Source organism: Nesoenas mayeri (assembly GCF_963082525.1).
Source record: "Nesoenas mayeri genome assembly, chromosome: 2".
NCBI lineage: Eukaryota > Metazoa > Chordata > Aves > Columbiformes > Columbidae > Nesoenas > Nesoenas mayeri.
This window is the reverse complement of record NC_137543.1, coordinates 15,176,400-15,201,906: the sequence shown is the minus strand read 5'-3', so window position 1 is coordinate 15,201,906 and position 25,507 is coordinate 15,176,400. Positions and strand designations below refer to the sequence as shown.

The window sequence follows — 25,507 nt, the reverse complement described above, 5'->3', positions numbered from 1 at the left end:
GATAGATAGGGTGCTTGTGACACTGGATTGTACCCGTTTTACCTTGTTACACATAGCAAACTATTTCCAGTACTAATGTATGCTTAGCAAAGAATATCGATTTTTCTCTAAACAAATTTTCAGAACTCTTGAGTAGCCCAAATGATTGGTTTTGTCCCTTTCAGGTAAAATATGCTTTGATTATTAAACTGCTGTCAGGATGAAATCTTGGCTCCACTGATTTCTTTGACAAATGCCTAATTTTTTTAACAGAATCCAGATTCTGCCCACATTTTCATTTAAGTGGTTGCCTCATCTTTGCAGGTTTAATAATCCTTTTTGTTCTATGTGTTTTCAGACCTGCTGATACTGTGTATATTGAGAGGAAGAAGATGCTTTGTCGGTATGAGATAAAGAGCTGTTTCCTCTTGGCTTTTTTAGCTGTCACGGCTTTCTTCATCAGTGATGCCCAGGGCCAAGGTAAGCCATAAATAAGAAGACAGAGCTTTTCACTCTGATGTGCAGAAATAAACTTTCTTATTCCAATGCAAGTGTTACTTCCCTCTTAGTAGGATGTGGATCTGCTACTACTGAAATGAAACAGGAGTTTTGCAGGTGATCTCAGGGGAGGAGTAGAATTATGTGTTCATGTGTGCACTTTGAACTCAAATCTTTGTATCTCAAATAGCATACATCTTTTTGCAAATTCAGGTGTCTCAAAATGAGTCATATAGAACATTTTTACACTTATTTACATGAAAGTACTGATCAGAAATTGCTGTAACTGTCTTCTATGTAATCAAGTAAGTTTGAAGGACCAACTATAATACTAAGCTCATATGGAATGTGTATTTTTTTTCCTTGTTGGAACAGTAGCTATTGTAACACTTACATCATACAGTATTGCACAGGACTGTTAAATGTCACAGATTACTTCTACAGGTTTTATTTTTGTATCTCCTTTGTGCATATTAAAAGATACTGCTGAGATTCTTAGGCTTAAATACTTGTTGGATTGTATTGATAGTGGTTTGACTTCTAGAGAAAACATATTATGTTGCTTAGGGAAGAAGAGAGGAAGAATGCCAATGAACATTTATGATTTCTAAAGAAAGACATTTCTTTCAACTTTATATTTATGTAATCCCTTTGATATATGACTGCATGGGCATAACTGGGAGCAGAATTTGATCCTGGGGCTCTTCTGAAGTGTCTTGTATGATGCATTATTCATGAGCACATTCAGAGACTAGCAGCAACCCAAGGCTCTCCAAGGTCTGGTAAATGCAAGTAGCAGCGCTGTCCCATCTGCGTGGCACTCAGGTGCTGGGAAAGCATCCCATCCCGTCTCATCCCATCCCGGATGTTTGGGAATCTGCGGGTGTTTTACAAGCCTCTCCCAGAACTTAGGGACACATGTAAGCAGTAATATTTAATGTGGGCGATGTGAGGTGAATGAAGAAATACGTGTTCCCAATGTTCAACACGTCAGCTCTGGTCAGAAATGAGGTCCAGAATGTTTGTGACTTAATGAGCCGATAAAGCGAAGCATATGGTTAGTCTTCTCTCTGTGTATTTCAGTACTGATACATATGGTTAAGATTTGCAAAATGGGATTGGGGATTGAGATCCATCTCCAGAATGTTTTGCAAAATTCCTTTAGCTTGGAAACAATACTCTTCCCTCAACTATGGGTTTGGTTTTTTGTTTGTTTCATTTTTTAATTGTCAAACTATTAATGAATGAAGGTCAGTGAAAGTTTTTTCCATCGCACCAGCAGAAGCTAGTGTTGGTGTAGTTGCTAAATGAAGAACAATACTTCCCTTGTTGTACTCTTTCAGCAAGCATCAGCTGCTGAATGCTGTCAGCAGTGTGGTACTAAGCTGAGTGGACTATTGCCTTGGCCCCAAATGACTATGTTATTGAATGAAGTGATATGAAATCTCTATTCCGTGTTCACAGGAGAAAAATATCTCTTGCTACACTTAAAGTAATAAGATGCTTCTCAAATCCTTTCTTTCTCAAGGTTGGCACCCCTTACAGTAAACTCTTCTTGCAGCTGGCTAACTATTGACAATTTAATGCAGCACTAACAGTGTGTTCGTCTGTTTTAAGAAATTGTACACTCTGCCAAGGTGTAGGTGTAGGAAGTGCTGGTATTAGTTGCAACTTGTGTTTCCTTCCTTTGGCAAAGATGCTCAGGTAAAGGTGTGTAATGTGACTTCTTGGAAAGGAGAACGTGTTTGAGAGACTGAAGTCAACATGCCTGAAGCTACAACTTATTTCTTCAACTGTGGAGTTATCCTTGTTGAGCTATGTGGTGTTATCTCATTTGTTGCCTGAATGGCCTATAAACCAGATTGTTCTTGACTAAAAACTGAATGGCACTATTATTCTTTCATCACTGCTGTTTCTTCCTCATTCATAATAATTTCACTTAATCTATAGTAACAAAAAATCCAGCTATTGTTTACTTATGTTCTTATATAGTACATAAAAAATAGCACTAGGCAAGAAAAATACTTTAGAATTTTCCATTTATTCATAAAGTAACTTGCTTTAAGAATTTTTCTTGTTTTAAAATGGAAACTATTATTTGTATAGCAATAATTTACATGTGTTGCTATTTTAATTGTGGGGCATATTAACTTGTTCAATTCTTATAACAAAAGTAAATTGGAAGCCACAAAGTTTAGTTAGTATCCAGTCTTGGAGCACTGGATGTCTTAGAGCTGCACACATGCAGTTTATGGTATATTTCCTTTCCATTAAGATACTGAGTAGTTCAAAACACTCATTGCCTAGTTTTCCACAAGAGTCATGAATTAGGAGTACTAATTCATCTGATGGCATAAACCAGAGCCTTGAACTTGTCTGTAGTTTTCTTTTGGGTGACTGCTCTAATGTTGCTGACGGCCATTCACTTTTGCATTCCTGTGAAACCACTTAACAAGCTCTAGCTACTGATTTTTATCAGTTAACTGACTCAGCTTGGATTAATTCTTTTCCCTTTCTGCAAGAAGTGAGATTTTGTTCCACAGAAAATAAAGGTCCAAAGAAATAAAGATATCCTCTTCAGGTTGGTGAATGTATAGTAATTCCCATCAATATTTTGTTGTCTGTTCAAGTGTTAGATTTTTAACTTCCTTAGCTATATGTACTTTTCTAAGCCAGAACGTTAGTCTTTGCACAACTAAGACACAGTTGAGTATCTGTCTGGTGAACAATTCTTTTCTTCCTTATGGTTAACTACTGTGTGGAATTGTCCATTCCCCTGCACTGCCACCTTCCATACAAAAATTGCTCAGTGAAAATTGACTAGTTCTGTAAAGACTATTCTGGCACACTTTTCTAGTCTTTCATATTGTAACTCTGTAGTAAACAGAAAAACTTTTGGTGATTGTGTCCTCCTTTGCTTGTAAGATCTGTGATTGTTTGTTAGAGGGTCTCAAAATTTACCTGGTTTGGTGATGGCTAATAGCAATTAGGCCAGAACAAAGCTTCTTTGTTAGAAGGTGCTTTCTAAGTTGAATGTAGAACAGAATGGAATGACAGGGGAAGGACAAACACAGCAGAGACTGTCAACTCTGAAATTCTAAGACATTTTTTTAATCAATCCTTGGTGTTACTTTGCTCTCTTATTCCCCATAAAAATTTACCACTCGATCCTCATAAAATATACAGTATTTTTACACTTGCATACTGTCATTGTGCAGAAGCTTATTCGCTATTCCTTAGGTGAAATAAATAATTAAAGGAATTGCATATTTTGCAGACTTCTAGCTATGATTTGTCACTCTTGGTTCATCCAGCCCCAATTTATTGTAATTTATGAACAGCTCAAAGACAGAATGAATCTTGAAAATGAATTAAAAGCTGTAATCCATAACTGTGGTCTGCTTGGCTTTCAAACTTTTTGCCATAGTTTTTGTCATTTTCTTACAATTATAGCATGCTGAATGTTCTTGCAGAAACCTGCCCAGCAAAACATTTTACTGTATGAGGGCCAAATTTTCAAAGAACTGATTTTCTATTTGCAGTGATTCCTGTACATACTCTTGCTTGCAGCCTCTCTTTCTCTCAACTTTGGGGAGGTGAAAGGCAGTCTGAAGATGAGCTCTGACAAGATTGGGGAAATGCTCTGTTTGGGTGGAAGCCCAGCGCTGCGAACCAGAACAATTTTGAGTGCGTGGAATTGGTGTTGGTTGTATTAAACCTACAGATTTTTACTTGTAAGACCCAAAATGCTTTTTAATGTTAGATGGCATTTAGAAACACAATCCCAAATCTCAAAAACCTGCAGCCTGCCTCTTTCCTCCTCCTTCTTTTTCCCCCTCAAACTCCTGGAAAAAGGAGCATGTAAGAAAAAGTAATCAGTTCAGGACAGGTCTTTGGCTGCTGCTGGTGCCAGAGCTGCACTGACTGTAACAGGTCAAATGGAGAGGCCAGAGACTTGGCTAGAACACTCTGCCCCTTGACTCATGCTCCATATGCTGTAATCCTTAAATCTCAGAAATATCATGGGAAATATTGGCTTAGTATATTGAGTGGACCAACAAACTATGGGCATGAGTGTAGTCAATTAGGAGCTCTTTTGGGGCCTGGGGTAAATAAATTTTAATTTCTCCGCTTCAGATTTTCCTTATTTCTTGGACTTATCAACAGAAACCTTAAGGGTGGTAGTGGCAGAGGCATCAGGGTTTGGAATAAAGGAAGAAGTTCGGGGGGGCTGTGGAGGTAGTGGGAAGGGGAGGAGTAAGGTTGATGGAAGAGTTTGCTAAGCTTTTCTAGCCCTTTCTGTTGCTCAACCCCTGGATAGCTTCCTTGGCTGCCTTTCCCTCTACATTTGTTAGTTCTCTGTGGGCCAAACCCTATTCAAATATATCAAAGTTTTCCTTGTATTGACAGCCTTGGATCCCCCAGGCTGCGCACCTAACAGCTCTGCTTCAGTTATTTGCGGTGAAGAAGGGATGTGGCTCCCTGGAGCAGAGCAGAAATGCTGTGTAGAGTGTTGTCCAACATCAGTGGAGCTTGCCTGAGCAGAGAGATGCAAATAATTCATGTACATCATCACAATATTGCTGATATTGCAGTAACAACGTAGGGTGGATTTTCCATTTGTTTTTCTGTGTGTTGCTTCACTATCACCTCTTTCTCAATAATTTCATGCTTTTATTCATTTCACGTGCTGCTTCTATTTGAAACCTAGGTGATGGCACAATATAAATAGAAGACAGATTTGCTTACTATCTCCAGATTGCCCCTGCCTAAATCTCAGCTGGCCTGTGCATGCCTGCTAGTCTTTTAGACTGAAGCAGCGCTCGCTGCTTGGCAAGTGTGTTTGCTACTTAGGCCAGGTTTGCAAATTAAGCAGCTGAAGTTTCCTCTGCCTTGTGCATGCTTATCTTTCTTCTTGGTTACGGTGTCTTCACAAGGCTTTGAAAATTTGGCCCTGAGTGACCTTAAATGTGGAGAAATGCCCACAGTAATGCGAGGTAGATGAGGCTAAGTAATGCATATTGTCAGTGTGAGTAAGGAGAGCAATTTTAATTCCCATATATTAACAAAGAGCATTTTTGTTACCAGCTTTGCCTGCTAAACTAGAGTCTTAACATCTAACACTGTTTATCTTTCTGTCCTCTGCTGTTAGGTTGTTAGTTTGTTTTTATAAAGAGATAAAAGGTATGTCTGAGGGAAGTAGTGCACCTGGGGATATTGTTTTACAAACTAATAAACTGATGTATGTGACATTTTGAATAACTTGCATCCTTTATCATTAAAACTTCGTGTTGTCTTATTATCTGTGTTAATTTTTATGTTTGTTTGAAATTGGTGGTTGCTTTTTATTTGAATTTAAAATGTTGTTTTCTTTGCCTACTTGCAGTGTCCCCACCGACAAGGCTCAGATACAATGTAGTCAGTCCTGACAGCGTACAGATCTCTTGGAAAGCCCCCAAAGGGCAATTCACTGGTTATAAGCTGCTTGTCACTCCAAGTTCAGGTAAAACAAAAGTCTGTATGTTCTCTTTTAAAATGAAAGGGCTGTCGTTGTAAGGCTGAGGAGTTTTTTCTTACGCCAATATCATCCTTCAGGACTAAGGAACTGTGTGGATAATGTGGATAATAGACTATTGGCTGGTCAATAGATGAAAGAAGTCAATCTCACTGGAGGGTGGCTGTAGGCAGAGAATATGAGAATTGAATGCTTAAGATAGAAGAAGTGAGTGGATGCGGTTAAGCTTATGCAGTCCTTGGGAATTGTCACTGATCATCCGTCTCTGCGTTCCTTTCTTCCAGTTGGGGCGTAAGGAAGTCTAGGAAGCGTTCAAAGGAGAGCACAGGAACCCTATTTCAGTCAAAGCTTTGAGGTGGATCTCACTGGGCATTCTCCCATTGTGAGCTCCCCAGGAAAGACCAAAAACATTTTAGATCAAACTTAAGAAAAAAACAAGTGGCTGTATCAGGCTACCTGTGTAGAGGTACTACTTCTGTATATGTTTAAATTTAGATGTAGATACACTTTTAACACACAGCTAAATTAAGTTTTGCTGAGCACTGTGGCTGTTCTGCGAGGCACAGATACAAAGGCTGATGAATTGATTTAAGTGTTTCTATCTAAGACGACTTGGTCAGGTTGCCCTCTGGCCTGGCTGTATGTATAGTCCCAAAAGTGGGAACACTTAGGTCACTGTAGACCTTGAGATGGTTTTAAGCCATTATATTTACCATTCTGTAAGAAATGCAAACAAAATTACATATTTGTGGGTTTCTTCTGTTCTCTTACAGGTGGAAAAACCAATCAATTAATTCTTCAAAACACTGCAACCAAAGCAATTATTCAAGGTCTTATTCCAGATCAAAACTATGCCCTTCAGATCATTGCGTTCAGTGAAGACAAGGAGAGTAAGCCAGCACAAGGCCAGTTCAGAAGTATGTGTCTTTTTATGCTTGATGTGCAGAATTTATCAGATATTTAATGTAACTTATGAAACGTAACAAAGCCTCACACAAAGGGGGACAATGGAAAAAGGAGTTATTTTCTGTGGTGGAAGGCTGAACAGAGCCACAGCTTTTAACTGGTACATATACAGCTGGAGGCCTGAACTGATCCAGTTGTTCTTGCGTGGAATATTTGGGCTGTCTTTGTTTCCATGGGTTTGGAATCCCTTTCTTCCTCATTCTGTTATGAAATTAGCCAGTATTTTGTGGAAGAGAATCTTCAGTGAGTGAAATCAAGAAGAAAAGTGCTATATTCTGATACTTAAAAATTTCCTTCCCTTTGTCCAGCTTTTTATTAAAACATTCTTACAGTCATGCCAGCTGGCAACTAGTTGCTAGTTCAATGACACTATGAAAGACCAAATTCTTACTCACTTCAGCTGTGAAGTAGGTTTACAAGTTATACTTATGACTCTTTTATCTGACCTACACATACTTTTTATGTCTACCTCATAGTGATATATATATATATCTTCACTGATTTGTCTTGATCCACATCTTAAACAGTTCTGTTGAATATTATCAGTGGAGATTGGGTTGGCAAAGACAAAAGTGTGACAATCTGGGAGTACAGTTGAAAGCTGACTGAGTTCCCTTGATGTTGAAAATTTCTCCCTGTCATTGCTAAACCACCTTTCTCCTAGAACCAGCACAAGATAAAACATGCTGACTACTTGATCTGGTGTGTATCAAGTCTTTCTAGCTTTTCATCACCACGGCTGTGTGGTTACTACTTTTTCTGTCTTGGTTAGGAAACCCACAAAACCACAGATTACTTCAGCTTTCTATGAGCTGCTCTTTCATGCTACACCAACTTCTATAACATTGGATGCAGCTGTTTTTTAAAGTACTTCTTTCCTCCAGGAAAAGTAGAGCTGGCCACTTGATTCAAGAATAGAGGGGTTATGTTTTCACCTGCAACAAGAAAGAGTATATGCAATAGAACATGTAGTACTTAATGAGGCTAGAGTTTCATATGATACCTTACATGGGTAAAACCAGATACAGCAAGTATATAAATCCTTTTTTTTTTTCTATCTTGTATTCCATGCTTTTTTTCCTCTTCTCTAACAAGTGGTCACTAATTCTCAAGATGAAAAAAAGGTCAAACACATACCAAGCTTTGAGAATATCCTCTGGTTTAGTGCATTGGAAGTATGTTTTTAATACTGCTGAGCTGTAACTGATGTACAAAGAATTCTTAAGCCTAAAATAAAATTTTATTGTTAAGAGTATTCCTCTTTATATAGCCAGGTATACTTTCTTATTCTAATGCTGCTTGTAGGTTGTTGTACATAGTATGTCATTAAAGATCACTGGGAATTTTTTTCCTTTGAAAATGCAGCTGTAAAAACGTGCACTAGATAAGTTTTTTTGTCTGTGTAAATATGTGAGTAAAGCTGCTGTCTTCCTTTCTGCTCTTTCTATGTGGTTAGAATTTTGACAGTTACAAATGGCTTTTCCAAATCCAGAAATCTCTGTCAGGATGTGACCAACTTGTCTTCTATGAACGTTTTCAGACTTTGTACCGTTTCTCTGGGGTCTTAGTGCTCAAGGGCACTAGTGTCAGAGGAGGCCTTCAAGCAGCTCCTTAGTTTGCTCTTAGCCCCTTCTCAGGAGACCAAGCAATGGTGTCCTTTTTGACTAGTATTTTTCTGGTAATTTCACCTCTTATTTTAATTAGCCTTGTTTAAATAAGGATTAAACCCAGATATCTGAGTTAGACCTGTTGTCCTCATGGCTTTATCTGTAACCCAGCTAATAACCAAGATTTAACTGGGTAACAGCTGACTCCTCAGCATGCTTGGGGACCTGAATTTGCTTCTGATTCAGTTTCACAACCATTCACTAGAGGCGAAGTACAGGTACACATGCTATGTTAGTAAGGAGAGGAGTCAAAACTTCAGTTAATTTTCACCAGTTTTCCTCCCTCTTCATGTGGAGAGTGTGAGCTGTAGGTTCTGCAGAGGGTTATCACACTGAAACGGTCACAATCAGATGTTTGACAATGGCTTATTGCCTTCCTAAGACCTTAGGATCATCTGGTGATTATATTTTCAATTGGAACGTAAAGCACTCTTGGCTGTTTCAGATATTCCCTTATACTATTGAGTAAATTAGCATTTGACACTGGTTCCACTTCTGTAAAACCAAATACGTGTACTGTATATTTTATATCGTATGTTTCAAGAGGCAAATAGTCTTTTACCCTCTCACAGTGTTTTTTTGAATGATGTAGCACTGAGAGACTCTGATCCTGGCTAAGATTCAGTGATTGCTTGGGTGAATGTTGATCAATACAGCTCTGCATAAACTAAAGATTTTAGTTAGAGCAAAATTTTATTTTCTGTGAAAGTTATCCTGTTTTCCATTCTTTTAAGCCCTTCCTGACACTGTAGACAGCTGGGGTGTTGACACCGATTAGCAATCTATGGAAATTCTGAAAGGATGTTTTTTTCACCTTACCCTAATACATGACTTGAGTGATGATTTTGCCAGAAACTTTCAGATTATGAGCAGTGATACTAGCTACTAATGTAATATTAGGAGCTGCTAATCAAGCTCGGTTCTGCTTGGCTGTTACAATTGTTTTGAGATGTAATAAGGGAGGTATCCCACCTCCTTGTGGGACAGGAAACTGTTGAAGTCTGAGCTTTGGAGCCACTTTGCTCGCATGGGAGTATTTAATGCCCTAAACACAGATTTGGGCAAGGGATCTAAGCTGATTTGTTAGAGGATAACGTAAGAGCTGGCTTATGTGCTTTTGCGTTGAATGACTTGGAGTGGAGCTCTGCAGCACTGGACGTTCCTCAGCGAGCTTTGCCAATTTTCTGGACTATATTTCCCGTACTGGATTTTGTCAGCGTGGGCTTAGGTGCTGATGTCAATGTATTTGGACTCTCCAGTGCGAGGAGAGTCACTTTTGAGAACTTTAATGATGATAGGATGGGGAAAGATTCATAAAAAGAATAAACCCAAAGGGAGGGAGGGAAAATGCAGTAACGATCACTTGTTACCTAAGCATATTGCAAGATGTTGTGTTCAACTTCTTTATCTGGAAGAAGAAAATTATGTGCTTCTGACTGCACTGTTCCTAGTTTGATTGGGTTTTTTTTTCCCTTCTTATTTTTCAGTTAAAGACATAGAGAGAAGAAAAGAAACAAGTAAATCCAAGGTGAAGGATCCAGAAAAAACAAATGCAAGCAAACCAGCTCCAGAAGGTCAGATCATAACACATGTGACTTATGTGACATTCTGAAAATAATCAGCTTTTTATTTAACTTGGCCATTGTATATATAGGGTTTCTTTAAGTCAGTATATTAAATCTAGTTCCCAGGGTTAAGTTAAACAGAAGAGAAAAATCAGTGTTTTCAGGAGTTGCTATAACAGAGGTATTGCTTTTAGTTCTGTGTTCTGCTTTATCACTTTATACAGTAAGCACTAAATACCACCATGAATAGCATAAAAGCAAGTCTTTGAATCTGCATTAAGAAATCATATTACTTGTACTTTCCCACTGAGTGCACTTTGAGTAGTGAAGGCATCGTGCACATGTGTAGATACATAATCATTCGTATCATCTTGGCTGCAAGACGGACTTGCAGTATTAATTCCCACCTAGGGTCTAATTGGTATTATTGTATAATTAGTCAAATAATAAGTTGATAGCTCTGTTCTAATATAGGTCGTATATATGAAAACATTTGAAATATTTTGAGCAGAAAGGACTTCATTTTGTCCAGATGCAAGGAGCCAGTCTTCTGGTGAAATGTGGTTACTAGTAATGAGAAGCTTGTCTAGTATGGATGGCAAAATCTATTTCAAGCTTAATATATAACTCTATTTCCTGTTGTTCTAAAATTCAAATAACATCTTTATGAAGTAACCCCAAGAGTAATTATTCCATTCAGTGCTTATTTACAATGTACAGAACAAGCACAGACGAGAATAGCTTGATATGACCTTAAATAGTCTGTGAATAAATTTCATTTCTCCCGTCCCTTTTAGCTCTGTCTCCTACTAATAAAAGTATCAAAGACCTCACCCAAAGCTCCTTGAAGCCCATGCAAATTTTTCTGACTTCAGTGGGTTTTTATTCTTACCATACATACTTATGTCATGTTGCTTTTATTAACGCTATGTAAGTTTGTTTCCATACAGCATTTTTCAAGCTGAAGCACCCTTGAATTCATTGCATTGGATGTGTTGAGGAAAATGTTAGCTAGTATTTACAATACTTAGAGAATCCAATTGTACCCGCTAGTGCGTGATGGGATGGTGGATAGGTGATCTTTCCCTCATGCCTAGAGGAAGACTGAGCTGGAAGAAATGAGAGACCTTAAGAAGGAAAATGTGATTTGTTTTCTTAATGAAGGACAAGTGATAACAGTTAAAGGAGGGAAAACTGGACCTGTAATAGGAAAATCTTGATTAAATGCAGACAGAGGAAAGTGTCTGCCAGACTGTGGGAGAGGTTTTATGCTTTTTCATGGAGTAGGGGCAAACATACAGTTGGCGAGAGGAGAGGGGATCTGCAGTCTCTCCTTTTTTAGAATTCTTGTTTACTTGCAAAGTCTTTAGTCCAATTGCTTTCCTCCTCCTCGCATGACTTCTTACTCATCTAAACTTTTTCAGTTGCATTAGGGCATCTTGTATCAGAGTAAAATAAACTTCCATCTAGAACTTGTGGAAAGCTGTGGTCTTACACTTACTGTAGCATGTTTTATTAGAGAATAAGGGTTTCAAAGATAGCTGATCAAGAATTTTTTTAGATTTTGTCTAAACTTACCAAAAAGAAAAAACACTCTTCTAATTTTAATAAGTTTTTTACTTTTTAGCCCTATTCCCAGCCCAGTTATATTTTAATGTAGAGTAATAGACCTTTTTCCTACTGTCTAGCTATTGCATATTTTTTCCCTTTGTGCAGTAATAATGATTATTCAAAGTGATGGAGATTCCAACTGAATGACTTCAGTGGGAGTAGGGTGAGAGTCCAAGCGAAAACATTGTGCAGAAATAACAGCATCAGCAAAAAATGCATAGCTGGGATAGAAGTGAATTCAGAATTGACACACAGAGAGTAATGGTATCAAAACTTTCCTAGTTTAATATATAAAGACCATTCCACCTCAAATTGAAATTGGATCAAAAATAATATCAGGAAAAGTCTTTGAAAGAAATAGATTAAAGAAATTAGCATAAAATTTTATGGCAAACTCATGAAGAATAACTTGATCTTCTGCAGATGTTTGACAGGAAATGATTTGGCTATGACCAGATGAATTCAGACCAGCCGTTAATTGGATTCATAACAATTTAGTGTATGGCTAAATTTGGTGGATTTAATAGAAACCCTGATATGTTCTGTGGTTGTGTTATATCCTTGGTCAAGTTGGTAAGACCTTGGGAGTTAACACTACAAAAGAAATCATTATAACATCTTATCTGAAAATGAGCAATCTTTGCCCACAAAACAAATTGGAGACAACCACTGTCCAGATTGGTATTGCCAGTGGTTGTGGCTTTTGCTCTTGTCTTGACTGAAAGAATAGCAAAAACCTATTTCACCATTTCTGCAAGCTTTAGAGTCAAGTTTTGATGTAAGGAGGTGCCTTCTGTGAACATCCACCCCACTTCTTACTGAAGGGTTTTCAGGTAAGAACCTAGAGTGTCCTTGCAAGCATTAGAAAGGCAAAGGTCATCAGTCATTCTGTGTTTGAAGAATTGTCTGGCAAAATTCTCCAGTGGGAGTATTAGGAGAGATTTGACATTTAGTAGGACAGATAATCCAAAAATCAATGTTTTGGGACAAAACTATTGAAGTGTGGTAATACATTTGTCAAAGCGTGTGAAAAAGCATGTGGACTTTGTCAGTAATGCGAGGTCCAGCTTGAGCGTTATGGTAACTCTTGTGATCTGGTCTACATGTATCCTGCTGAATTCTTCTGAAAGGCATAATCATATAAATTTATTATTTATAAATACTTGGCTAATATATTTTCTTTAGGTTCACATAATAAACCCCAGAAATTTCACTTTCAGTTTCAGTGGGACACATATTTCACCATAACCATTCTACTCATAGAAACCAGCTCATCAGTAAGAAATATGAAATGGATATCTGTATTAATGATTCCAGATGTTTCAAAGATTCTCACTCTTGTTTTCATCAGTGCTTTGGAGGACTGATTCTGCAGTGCTGTCTGCTATTTGATTACCAGCTGTCTGAGGCTATATATGCTGGGAGATGTGGATGTCTTCTCCTAACCTCCCAAATCTACCTTTTTCTTGTTTCTCAAAATTAGGTCATATTTGAGTTTTGCTCCATCTTTATGAAGCTCTGTCAGTGGCTTGGTTGTAATTTTTCCAGCAGCTTCAGTAACCTAGATTTAAATTTTTCTTTCTATTGTGTCCTGCCCATTCAAGTAGTTTGAAAAGATTTACTCCTTTTTTTCCTACTCTAAGTACTATTCTCTTATCTCCAACAAACCTCCAGTGTATATTCAGTAATGTCATTGTGCCAAATTAATTCAGGTTTTTATGTCTAGCACTCATCCATCAAATGCTTAGTTTGTTTGATTTCCAGAAACCTCCTCTAGTTCTTCTGCACAACCACTTTCAAGTCCTGTTGAGACTTCTTTCAGTATTTTTCAGAACCTGCCAGTTTTCAGCTTGGCGATTTATCGCTGTTGCATGCTCATATTAATAATGTCAGGAACCTTTTCTCTTTCTCTCTGAGATAAAGTTCACAGACTTGTCTTCTTTCAGCACGCACTGATATTTGAGTACTTGTACCCTGGCACCTGTCCAAGTTCCTCATGTACAAAGCTCCCTTCTGTACAGTCACAGGGGTTAATACATTCTCTACCTTCTCAGATGTTTTACAGTTTCTCAAAGAGCTTCTACGAGTGATTCTCTAATCAAATCCCTTTTGGGAGTGGAGAATCAGAGTGTTTTGACTATGTCCTGGGGAAAATATGCAGCTATATCCTTTCTCTGTGTGTCTGAAATGTTTTTAGCCACCTATTTCAATAAAAACAACAAAACACTGAGGGCCTATTTTATTTTATCTTGTGAACTTTATTTTTGGGTTTCTTAGTTGAGAAGTGTGGGGGGCTTAGCCTAGGCAAGCAGCCAAACCCACACCAACTGCCTGCCCACTCCTCTCCCCAGCAGGATGGGGGAGAAAACAGGAATGAAAAAGCTCATGGGTTGAGCTGGAAGGCAGGGAGGCTGCTCACCAATGACTGTGGCAGGCAAACAGAGTCAACGGGGGAAAATTTACTTAATTTATTGCCAATTAAAATAATCTAAAAAAAAAAAAATAGCAAATGTGGGTAGTGGGAAACAAGAATGACAAACATTAAAAGAACAGCTTTCCTCCTTGCTTTCCCAGGCTCAATTTGACCTTCTTCCTTCTCCCTTGTTGTCACTGCAGGTTATACTCAGTCCACGTCCCTTCAGGGAGGGAGCAAGCAGGGCAGGAGGGGTGCTGAGGGATTACAAGCAGGACATGGTGCTTTCTCTCTGCCATTCCTTTCTTCTCACACCTTTCTTCTCCTCCAGTGTGGGTCTCTCACAGGCTGCACCATGGAGCACCTCCTCCTCTGACCTTAGGTTCCCTTTACTGTTTCTTACTACTTTTCCCTCACCTCCTCCTCTCTCTATTTGGCATTTTCTGCCATTTCTTACATATGTTTTCCCAGAGGCACCACCAGTTGTGCACAGGCACAGGATGCCTTCTGACCTCTTCTCAACAAGGCCACCCCTGCAGCCTCCCTGATGCCAAACCTGGACACAGACACCCAATCTTAGGAGATGCTCTGTTAATACTCCCCAAGAGAAAAGCATTGAGAGAAAAGCAGTCTTCAACCTGTCCTGTTCAGAAGTTCCTTTCTGCAAATGATTTTGGACAGCATAGAGCATGTATGGACCAGATTTCTCTTCTGGATCATGTTTTCACAGGATAAGCCTTCTACAGACTGTAGAATATATAAAAGGATGAGAAATAAGCTGCCAGGAAAGACTCTGATTTATGTCTGATGCAGTGTAGCAGTTACTTTCTCATCATAAAGTGCATGTAATAGGGTCGTCTAGTAAATATGATTTGTTAGGGAGGTCAGAGATCTTCACTGCACAGTACAGAATGTGCTGGTTACTTCAACTTTCCCAAATGAAAAATTGCATTTCATCCCTGGAGCAAGTCCTTTAGGGGCAGATATGTGTTGTGTTGTGTTTTTTTGTTGCTTTTTGCCTTTTTTTTTTTTTTTTTAATACCGGTTCCTATGAAAATCTAGTGATGTGTGGCCTAGTTAAAAATCCTGGGAGAATGGCAACTTTTAAAATCCCTTGGATGCTTCTTTCTGATGGAGTCACCTTTGCCACATGCTGGGACCCAGAGTGGCAGAATGTTACCTGAGCTGCCTGGGCTGGTGTGGGGCCAGCTGGATGACCTGAGAAAAGGGGTATTGCCCCTCAATTCCCTGCCCAAACAGAGTATACAGGAGGAAGCCCTAGGATAAATGAAGTGATAGTAAAAGCTAGATCTGAGTTTCTCATAATGGAAGACTGAGAGAAGCAGGTAGAAGTTTAGGAAAGATTTATAGCTAATCTGCTGCATCATGGCTATAGAAAGAACAACTTGGGAATAGAAGAATTAGGCCCTGGGGGAGTGAAAAATAATATAGAAATCATAGTGGGCCTCAGAAACAGGAAAAAAAAAAAACACAGAAGCTCTTTTTGGTGAGCTGCGTAATGCCATACCTTGTCTGCCACAAAGTATAGTAGAAAGGTGCACATGCCAGGTTGTATTGTCTGTATATAGTTAATATAACATGAACTGACCAGGCAGCGGTTCTAACATGAACTTGCTGCAGGCTCAGGGAAGAGTGGCTGGAAAGCTGCCTGGCAGAGATGGATCTGGGTGTGTTGGTCGACAGTTGGCTGAACATGAGCCAGCAGTGTGCCCAGGTGGCCAAAAAGGCCAACAGCATCCTGGCTTGTATCAGGAATAGTGTGGCTGGCAGGACTAGAGAAGTAATTGTGCCCATGTACTCAGCACTGGTGAGGCCACACCTTCAATCCTGTGTTCAGTTTTGGGCCCCTCATCATAAGAAGGACATTGAGGTGCTGGAGAGAGTGCAGAGGAGGTGATGAAGCTGGTGAAAGGTCTGGAGCACCAGTCCTATGAGGAGCAGTTAAGGGAACTGGGGCTGTTTAGCCTGGAGAAAAGGAGGCTGAGGGGAAACCTTATCACTATCTACAACTACCTAAAAGGAGGTTGTAGCATGAAGGGGGTTGGTTGCTCCTCCCAAGTAGCAAATGATAGGACAAGAGGAAATGGCCTCAAATTGTGCCTGAGGAGGTTCAGATTGGATATGAGGAAAAAATTACTCACAGAAAGGGCTGTCAGGCATTGGAACAGGCTGCCCAGGGAAGAGTTTGCATCACCATTCCAGGAGGTGTTTAGAAGGTGTTCAGACGAGGTTCTTAGTGACATGGTTTATGGCTACAGTTAGGTTATGGTTGGACTCTGATTCTGAGGGTCTCTTCCAACTGAAATGATTCTATGATTCTAAGATGTTAAAAACATTGAATAGTGACTTAACGTGTCTTGAACGATATTCCTACTTTTGTATATAATTTAAATATAAATTTTTGGGAAAGAGGTAGCAACTACCTGTAAGGACAAACTTTTTTCCTTTCCTGTGCTCGTCCAACTCTCCTCTTTGTTTTCTTCACTGCTTAGTGCTGCACAGAAAAGAGATTTTGGTTGTAATGTACTGAATCTGAAGTTTCTAGCATTTTCAGGGTTCAGTATCATGAAGTCTCCTAGAAAGAGACCTGAAACCATTTGTCATGTCATACTTACCTGCTAAGTATTAATAGGAATAAGTATGCCTGCAGTTTCTCTCAGGTGAGTGTGCTCTGCCAGTGCTCTGACTCGTGCAGAAACAGCATCTCTTTGGTGATGGGTCTTCTGTAGCTTTTCCTGTGAACGTATCTTTTAGCTTCCTGGTACATGTCTAGAAAACAGATGGAGTTCTCAGTTGCCTGCAAAAACTGTGTAGACATATCAAAAATTATTCTGTTTTGCAGTGAGATAGTTTTTGATTCTTCTTTTGATTTCCCAATGTATTTTACATTATTACTGATATTATTATTTACATTATTTCTACAATCTTTCAAAGTAAATGGTTTGGAATGATTTTTATCGTAATATTTTTTTCTTCTAGTGCTATGCACACTATCAGATAACGAAAGGCATATCATTCCTCAAAATGACATGGTACACATATCTGAGGTTTCTATTATAATTACTCTTGCAGTGAGGTCACATCAGTCTTAGGCTAATGATAGAAATGAGAGGTGCAGTAAACTTGAAAAATACACTGATTTGCTTTCTTCTTCCAATACTGCTATCACCTTTGATGCAAATTAGCTTTGACATTCACTCTGTAGCTGTTGAATGGCACTATTTAAGCAGAGTAGGGAAAGAAATTGCAGAGAGGTATATTAAGACACTCCTCAGCAGAAGAGACTAACTATATAATTTATTAACTTGTCAGTTTAGTTATGTCAGAAGCTTCAGAAAGTATTACTAGGTAGTTTGAAATGAGTGCTATGAGGTATTTGATGAAACCACAGGAATGAATACCTTCTGAACTTCTGCTCTGTTGGCTGCGTTTCATAGTTCTACTCACTTCATCCTGGCTAATGTAACTGCAAATGATGGGTTTAGTCATGAGGTTTTCCTATTGTTTATTACTAACTGAACTCCTAGGCTATGGAATTCGTTAACTACGTCTTTACGCAACCTATAATTGGCCTTACCAGCAGTGTTTCCCTGAGTTTTCTGGAGGACACTTCAGATCTTGTGTTATGAGCAGGCAGAAGAAAGACATCGTAACTATGTTTTGTGGGCATTTTTCCCCAGTGCCATTCTGTTCTTCCTAAACAGTCCTTATCTTCCCAGCCCTTACATGTTAATCTGCTTCTGCAATCTGAAGGTAAAAGCAAAGTTTATTGGAAAGTACTTGACTCCTCCACTGTTGATATGACTTCTTTTTTGTGTTGTGTTAGGGATCACTGGATCCTGCAGCCCAGTAGAAGCACGCAGGGTTGCCCCAGCTCCATGCCCCTAGATCCAACCAGTAGCAAGGCTGAGCATGTAGTCCCAGTAGGTCTGGGGTGATCTAGCACAGGGCTTGGCCAAACAGGTACTAACCAGCCACCTGTGTAGGTGGATCTGGCCCCTTTTATCCCTTTATATTTCTATTTTCCTATGCTTGTTCCTCCCAAACTACCTTGATCTCTCCCTTACATTGGCTTTGATTCCTCCCCTAAACATATCATACTAAATCTTGTACAAGCCCCAGATACTATTTCATGCATCCCATAAATTTCATTACTCCCTAAGCAGTAGCCCCCACCAGTCTGCACCATGAACAGACCATGTTATGAAGTAAGTACAAGCTATAAAAATGTGAATACAAGCCATAAAAATGTGTAGCTGATTTTGGAATATACCAGCAAGAAGAGACCCCCGTAATTAATGTTTAGTTTCTGCAGCTATGCTGGACTTATACAAGAAGCAAACACTGAACTATTTGGCCTCAGTCTGTGTAGCAGGTAAAGCACAAGGTCACCGGGGAGGTATCTTGTAACTTTTGAAAATTCCATTATTAGTATTTGCTGATCTTTTGTTTGTTTGTTTTAAATTGAAATTCCTGCTTACCTTTTTTTCCCCCCTGTTGTTCCAGTGCAGTATAATATCAAAGACTTCTTGAACTAGCTGCAACCAGGTTTACTAGCAAGCTGATAGCAGTGGAACTTTATTGTCCAGTGCAGCATTCTTCCAGGCGAATGCGCTAGCCTGCTCAGAATGAGCTAGCTCAAGGCCTTCTACCCGATCCTCCACTACAAAGTGTAGACATTACCCTGGCCAATAGTCTTAAGCATCTGTTTCTTAGAAGCTGCAGAATGAGAATAGATGCATTTCCTACTTTGGAGATATGGTAAGTTCTTTAAATGTTATGGAGTACTTTAATGTGGTAGGGTTCATTTTTGGACACGTGTAAATTAAAGTCTGCATCAAAAAGTATAGTGAAGTTTAGAACAATTGATTGCATTTGTCTAAATGGGAAGCTACTGTCTATATTTCCCTAAAAGATGTATATACAGCATCCTGAGACTTGAGTATTTCTTCTTTGCAGTGTCTGTAGGGGGTGTGTGGATGTATTACCTTGTCATGTATGAAACAGGCTGCACATTTGCTGACATTTAGCTGCCTCACAGCTGGGGACACGTGCTCTTTGCAGGCTGTTATGTTACTTCAGGACTGCTTTTCTTCAGTTTACTTTTGAGTAACCATCTTGATACTTTTGATGCTTACCATCTTGACAAGGATTTTAGTAGTCTTTACCAAAAATTGCTTTTCAGTGCTGTGTGGCATGCAGTGATATACAGTCCTGTGACCCGATTTTGAATAGCTCTTGTGTGTGTGGTGTATACCTACTTTGTTCTAGCATTTGCTAATCAATTAAAGGTAATATGAACATAGAAATGAATATTTTATCCATGCTGCTTAAGGGGGGGTGGCCTCAGATCCCTGTGCCTACCTAGAGAAGACTGGGGAATGCTTGGACCTTGCTGCAGCATTCTGAGAACATTTCAGACCACCACAGAGCTTTGGCATCATATGCTTCTGATGAGTCTGAAGCTGCATAGCCCAGGAATAATTTTATAGATTCTGTCTTTTTGGCTTTGGACTCACTTGGCTTTGTTCTGCCCAAACTTATCCCAAGCAGAAGATCCATGATTCATCTTTGATTCATGCTATCTCAGCTTTTACTAGTGAAAGCAGCACTTGACTATCTGATCTTTGCCAAAGGGACTCTCACTTAAATCTCTGCAGCCAGTCTGATGTGTCTGTGGTTTCACTACTGGTCCAATCACCATCCTGATGTGGTGCTAAAAGCCTGGTCTTCACTTAGAACCTGCCCAGCAATCCTATCAGCAGGCCTCCATCCATCATAGGTTGGCAGAGTATTGGTTTTTTTGACAGTTGTTAATTTTTAACTTGTGCCATGTGAGTGATGGCTTTTGATTCTTCTTCTGTGTGACTCCTCATGGACATCATTTTCTTCCTCAACTTCAGGTGATGCAAATATCTGTTTGAAAACAGAACATGAAGTAGACTTGTCAGAATATACAATTGCTTTCTTTGCCATATGAATTTAGGATATCCTGTCCAAGCCATGTGGTTTCTGTGCTCCTCAGAAGGTAGAATTTGATGAGAGGCATCCATTAAGTTTCTAAGCTAGTCTAAATCTGTTAGCCACCATACAGAGATTTGTACAATAGAAATTCCTTGTTAATCACTGGAGGACTTCCAGAAGGACTCTGTTGCAAGGAAACTCTTGGGTAAACTCCCCTTTACTGTCTGGAAAGTTTAGCTCATTGTGCTGTGGATGATCAATGCTTATTATGAATTTCTCTGAAGGATGCAGCTGAGTTTTGTATACTTTGACTACTACTTACAACTTGGATTTCCTTTTGCAATGGCAATACTTTTATGGACCTGGCCAGGATCCTTCGGCAGACTCGTGCTTCCTGCCTCCCACAACTGGAAAACCCGATGGGAAGTATCAACAGTGACATGGGTAGAATTCTTAAATGCTTTTCCTTTGCCATGGTTGTGGTAGTTGCTTTGGAGAAAACCACAGGAGCTACGTTTAGAGACCGCAGCATTTACATCTGCCATCTGGCCAAACTAAATAGCCATTGGTTTACTTGCAAGTGTGTTAAAATCATCTGAATAAGAGAAAAGAAGGTTCTTGAGAGAAAAGAAGTGTGAAACTGAAGAACCAAAAGTGTCTGTGAAGGCTGAAATTGGGAAAGGGTTCACTTTGAGTATTGTACTTTGATCCTGACAGAAGGAATCCCTGACTGAAGTGAGATCAAGGAAGAGAGAAGAACAGAGAGGGAGATTTGGCTGGGAGGGGTTGGTAAGAAGGTTCTTCTCTGTTTTGTCTTGTCTGTTTTGGATATCTGTAAATTTGAGAATGATTTTATTTATTTACCTTAGCCTGGTTTGAGATTTAGTATTAACGTGGAGGTTGCTGGATACCTTGTTCAGTTTGTGTCTGCCAGACCAACTCTTGCGTTGTTCAGAAAATAAAAAGCTTGACATTAGCAATTGACTGGTCTGCTTTCTTATTCAGGGATTCCACTTACCTCCTGGCTTCTCCTTTCTGTAGGAGGAGCTGCTTTTCCTGCATCTGTCAGTATGTATGTTAACATGATATAAGTGGTCATTGTGCATTACCTTTCGCACGGTGTTCCAAGCCAGACAGAAGCTGGAGACTGGACAGATTGTCTTTCTCTTATCCACAGTCTCCCTCGTTGTCTTTCTTTAGGAACTTTCATGTATCTGCTTCATTGAAAAGCAGACACAGTGTTGGCATAGATATCTAGAGAACATGTACCTCAGAAAACAAAATAGCTTTATAGCTGTCTTTCTACTCAGAGTAGAAAAAGAGATTTAGCCTATTTTGGACCTAAATGCAAATTTCAATTTTATTATAAAGTGATCCAGCTCCTACTATCAGAACTACTCATGTTCATAACCCTTGAAACCCTTGAGTTACATTTTCCATCTTATGTCTGCACAGTAAATATGTATAATGCTTGGCAAGGCTCTACCCACTGAAAACCTCCTGTCTGGGCTCTTTTTTTTTCTTTTTGTAGCCTTCCCCAAGGCACTGACATTTTTTGTGCAATCTGTTCTTGGTTGAAGTGAGAGACTGCTATTCACGTTCTTGAACGGCCGATTAATACAAGCTCAGCTGAATGAACAGTCTTTCCTTCTCTTCAGATTGCTTTTCCTCTCTTCACGTCATCAGCTCTGGAGCATCCATCCAGTCCACACTGCGCTGGCGTGCCTGGATTCTGCTGGCAGCAAGAGTGTTACCTTGAGTCAGATTCAGAGTCTGTGCTGACATATTTCATTACTAAAATACTTTTGTTGCTACTGTGCTTAGACACTCCTTAACAGTTCATCATGTGGCGATGTGAATTCTCATAACTTGAAGTCTGTAGACTTGCTCATGACTATTTGTGTTCCAGGTAAATATGTCTGTATATCGTGAGTGATGATTCTTTGACATTCAACACTACCTAGTCTTTGAAAGTGAAGCTACATAGGAACAACTTGATACTCTGGGCAGTTTTTAAAATTTGTGTGTCAACCTTACAGGGAGAACCAAAGAAGCTTTGGAGAGGTGGTAGCAGGCAGGTACATTAATAAACACAGAAGTGCAAGGCCAAGACCCTCTTGTAAGAAAGCTACAATCATAAAGGAGTGATGCATTCATCAGCAAATTTATTGATTGTGGATTTTCCTTCACTTGTATTGAATACCTTGATAAACAGGCTGCATTGCTTTGTGCTCTGAACAGCACAATGGGAGATTAAGTTTAATGTTTTGATATCTCTTTTCAGAGACTGTATTCCCTGAGATGGCCTTGTCCTGAATGCAGCTAGAAGGTGCTGAATCTTTTGCTTTTCAGCTCTCTGCTGTGCAAGTTCCCTTTCAAGGCTGCTCCTTACACTTTGAGAGGGGGAAGTCTTGTTTCACAGTCTCTCTTATTCGTCTGATGCTAATAGTGTTGATCAACATCAAGTAGAAGCTTGTACTGAGGAGAGATGATATCAGGGTCATTTCTACCCTCTCTACATAATCTGAGGGTCTTTGTGTTCTTTCTGGACCTGTTGATGCAGGAGACACTGATTCTGGGCTGTCTCGTGGTCAGAGCCCTTTGCCTGGTGCCCTGTGTGCTGAGTGAGCCTTGTTGTTACAGCTGAGCTAAGCCCTTGCTTTAAAAGGTGCTGATCAGTAGCTGAAACAGAACTTAGCCAGCCTGAGTGGTCCATGTTTTCGACCTCAAAGGTATTCTTGCCTGTCCTGATGGTACCAGTTTGTCTGCATGTAATGAGAGAGTCCTGTTTATCTGGCTGATGTGTTTTGTGTGTGTGTCATTGGCTCATGAAGTATTTGTTTGGCTCATTATTCCCCAGTAAGTGGAGCCATGGTATTTGGATACTCTGCTCTCCTGGAACCCTCAAAGAAGCTTCTCTGGAGCACCAGCTTGACGCTTGAGCATATTTGTTTTCCTCGTATGGAGGAAAGTTAGCAGGATTAGGGCTGCGTAGTGGTGCAGACAGCTGTCTGGGAAGGAAATGTTAGCCTCAGCAGGGGCTTTACTTGGGTTTGGTTCGGTTATGTAGTTAAAAAAGTGTGGTAAAATTTCTGATCTTTTGCACTCATCTTTCTGGTAAGTATGATAAAGGAAACCGTCAATTGTGGGCATAGGGATGGTAGCTTCTTCAAAGAGAATAAATTGGCTGTGGCCTGTGAAATACCACTTGTATCTCATCTCTCCTCTCCCTTCCCTGTATCTCATCTCTCCTCTCTCTCTTCAAGACTCTTCAAACTCAACATCCAAATTTAGCTCAGTACCTATGGGGCAGGTAGGTGATGTTAAACTGTGGCAAATGTTTCTGCCTTCAGAGCTTCATAATGTTTAGAGGGTTTTTTGTTCTCTGAGAAGCAGTAATAAAGCATCAGTTGCAAGCCATAATGGTTTATTTGTAAGAGATTGGTTGAGATACTTTTATGACTGGGATGGTGCAGCTCTGCTTGTCTTAAGAAAAGAAAGTGACACTCAGAAGCTTGTGTTTTGTCTCAACGGGATCACAGGTCCTTTGCCAGCCTTGCAACTGTTAGTATTTTGTTAGTCTGGGAATAGGAAACAGATGGTGGGAAACCCTAAAACTGATCTCATAGAATGTAATTACGCAGCGATTATTATTTATTGGAAAAAAAAAATGAGCAAGAACAACTGAAAACTTATCTGTTGAATATTGAGTAATTATTTATTGATTATTAACATTTTTTTCTTTGAACAAAAAAAAAAGAGAAAAAATTTCTGTTGAGTTCCATAGGAGTATTTTAATAGTTTTTTATATTGTTGCCCTCACCCTGCTTTTCAGGCCTCAGGGTAGTTTAATATGTGTGCACATGGGAGTATGTAGTTTTAGTTAAGGGCCAGCAGTTTCAATTTGATTATGGCTATTGTAAACTGCTAAGTAGCTACTGGCCCAACTGAAAATAAACCCAGATGCCAAAGCATCGTCTGTGCCTTGTGAGAGGCCTCTCTTTTGATTTTGGCAGCTCCCAAAACAGTTGTATACTTTGGATAGCAGCCAATAATTTGTCTAGATTAATTAAAATAATTGTCTTTTCCTCAGTGTAAATTTTAAATTCAGTCTTACAGATTTAGAATTTGCCATTGTTTCTGGAAGATGTGTTTTTTTAATATCATATGCAATGTAATAATAAGTAATTATTGCTTCCTATGCAGACCTTTTCTGCAAAATCAGATTAATATTTTTCTCAAATGTGTGCAAATGAAACATAAAGAATCCCCTTCATCTGTAGAGTGCAATTTAGGATAAGGTTCTACTTTACATTTTTTTGAATGCAACTAGATTTGAAGAAAAGACTTGTCTTTTTTTTTAAGCAATTGAAACACTACAAAGAAAAGTAGCTATAAATGGCAGTGAATGGAAGAAAATATTCAATGAATTATTTTGAGATTTATTATTAGTCTTTCTGTAGTTTAAAAATTTCTTTAACTATCCACATTGTTTGTCTGTCTGTCTGGATGGTACTCTAAGTACAAAATGAAAGAAGTAGTAAGTGAATGGAAGAGACTGGAATCTCTGGCAGAAAGAAATGTTTCAGGCTTGAAGACATCGGTGGAATCTGCCTGAGGGGAAAAATATGCAACATGGCTATTTAGTAATTTGTTTATGGTTGGGAACAACTGCTTTAGTGGATAAGGAGAATTTGAAAGTCTGTGATCTAGAGGAAATGAAAATCAAAGGTTATATTAAATGCTTACTTAGGAAAAGATAGTTGTGGTGTGTTTATTGCCTACCGATCAGTACTTCAGTACAGTGCAGTGACACAGACTTTTGGGGTTCTTCTTTTAAATACTCATTGAGAGACAACCAACCAACCACCGAATCAAATCCTCCAAGGAAGACTTTTTTGTTATAATATTTGTCTGCTTTTGCTTAATAACACATATTTTAAGAGATTAGGAATTAAATATGTAGAAACTAATTACAGTAACCCTGTTGCCAGAGTCTCTTTGCACTGGGTGGCAAACTATCAGCTATATGGCTCTGGGGGCAATGGTCAAGGGTGTGGGGGTTCAGGTAGTCTTCTTGATCCCACTTATGAGGGATCAAACAACAGGGTTTAGGTTTATGTGATGATGGGACTCTCTTTGAGGCTCAGTAGCTTCTTGAAAGAGATGTGATCCATTTGACTAAATGGGGCAAAATCATCTTTACTGGCCAACTGGTGGGAAGAGCTTTAAAATAGGAACAATGTGGGAGAGAGGTGAGAACCTACAATCGTGTGAAGATGGGGATGGTGGGAAAGAGCGTATGCTC

At 39.3% G+C, this 25,507-nt stretch overlaps 1 protein-coding gene across 1 annotated transcript in view; it reads left to right on the top strand.

Annotated features, from left to right (window-relative positions):
- Positions 1–371: 371 nt before the first annotated feature.
- The window catches only part of COL14A1 (collagen type XIV alpha 1 chain), a gene marked incomplete at both ends in the record, with an annotated part of 121,080 nt that continues 95,944 nt past the window's right edge, over positions 372–25,507 (top strand). The window contains 4 exons of the mRNA XM_080339632.1: positions 372–459; positions 5,864–5,980; positions 6,766–6,909; positions 10,113–10,199. Of these exons, the coding sequence (XP_080195758.1) occupies positions 372–459; positions 5,864–5,980; positions 6,766–6,909; positions 10,113–10,199 (436 nt within the window). The remainder of the gene's footprint in view (positions 460–5,863; positions 5,981–6,765; positions 6,910–10,112; positions 10,200–25,507) is intronic.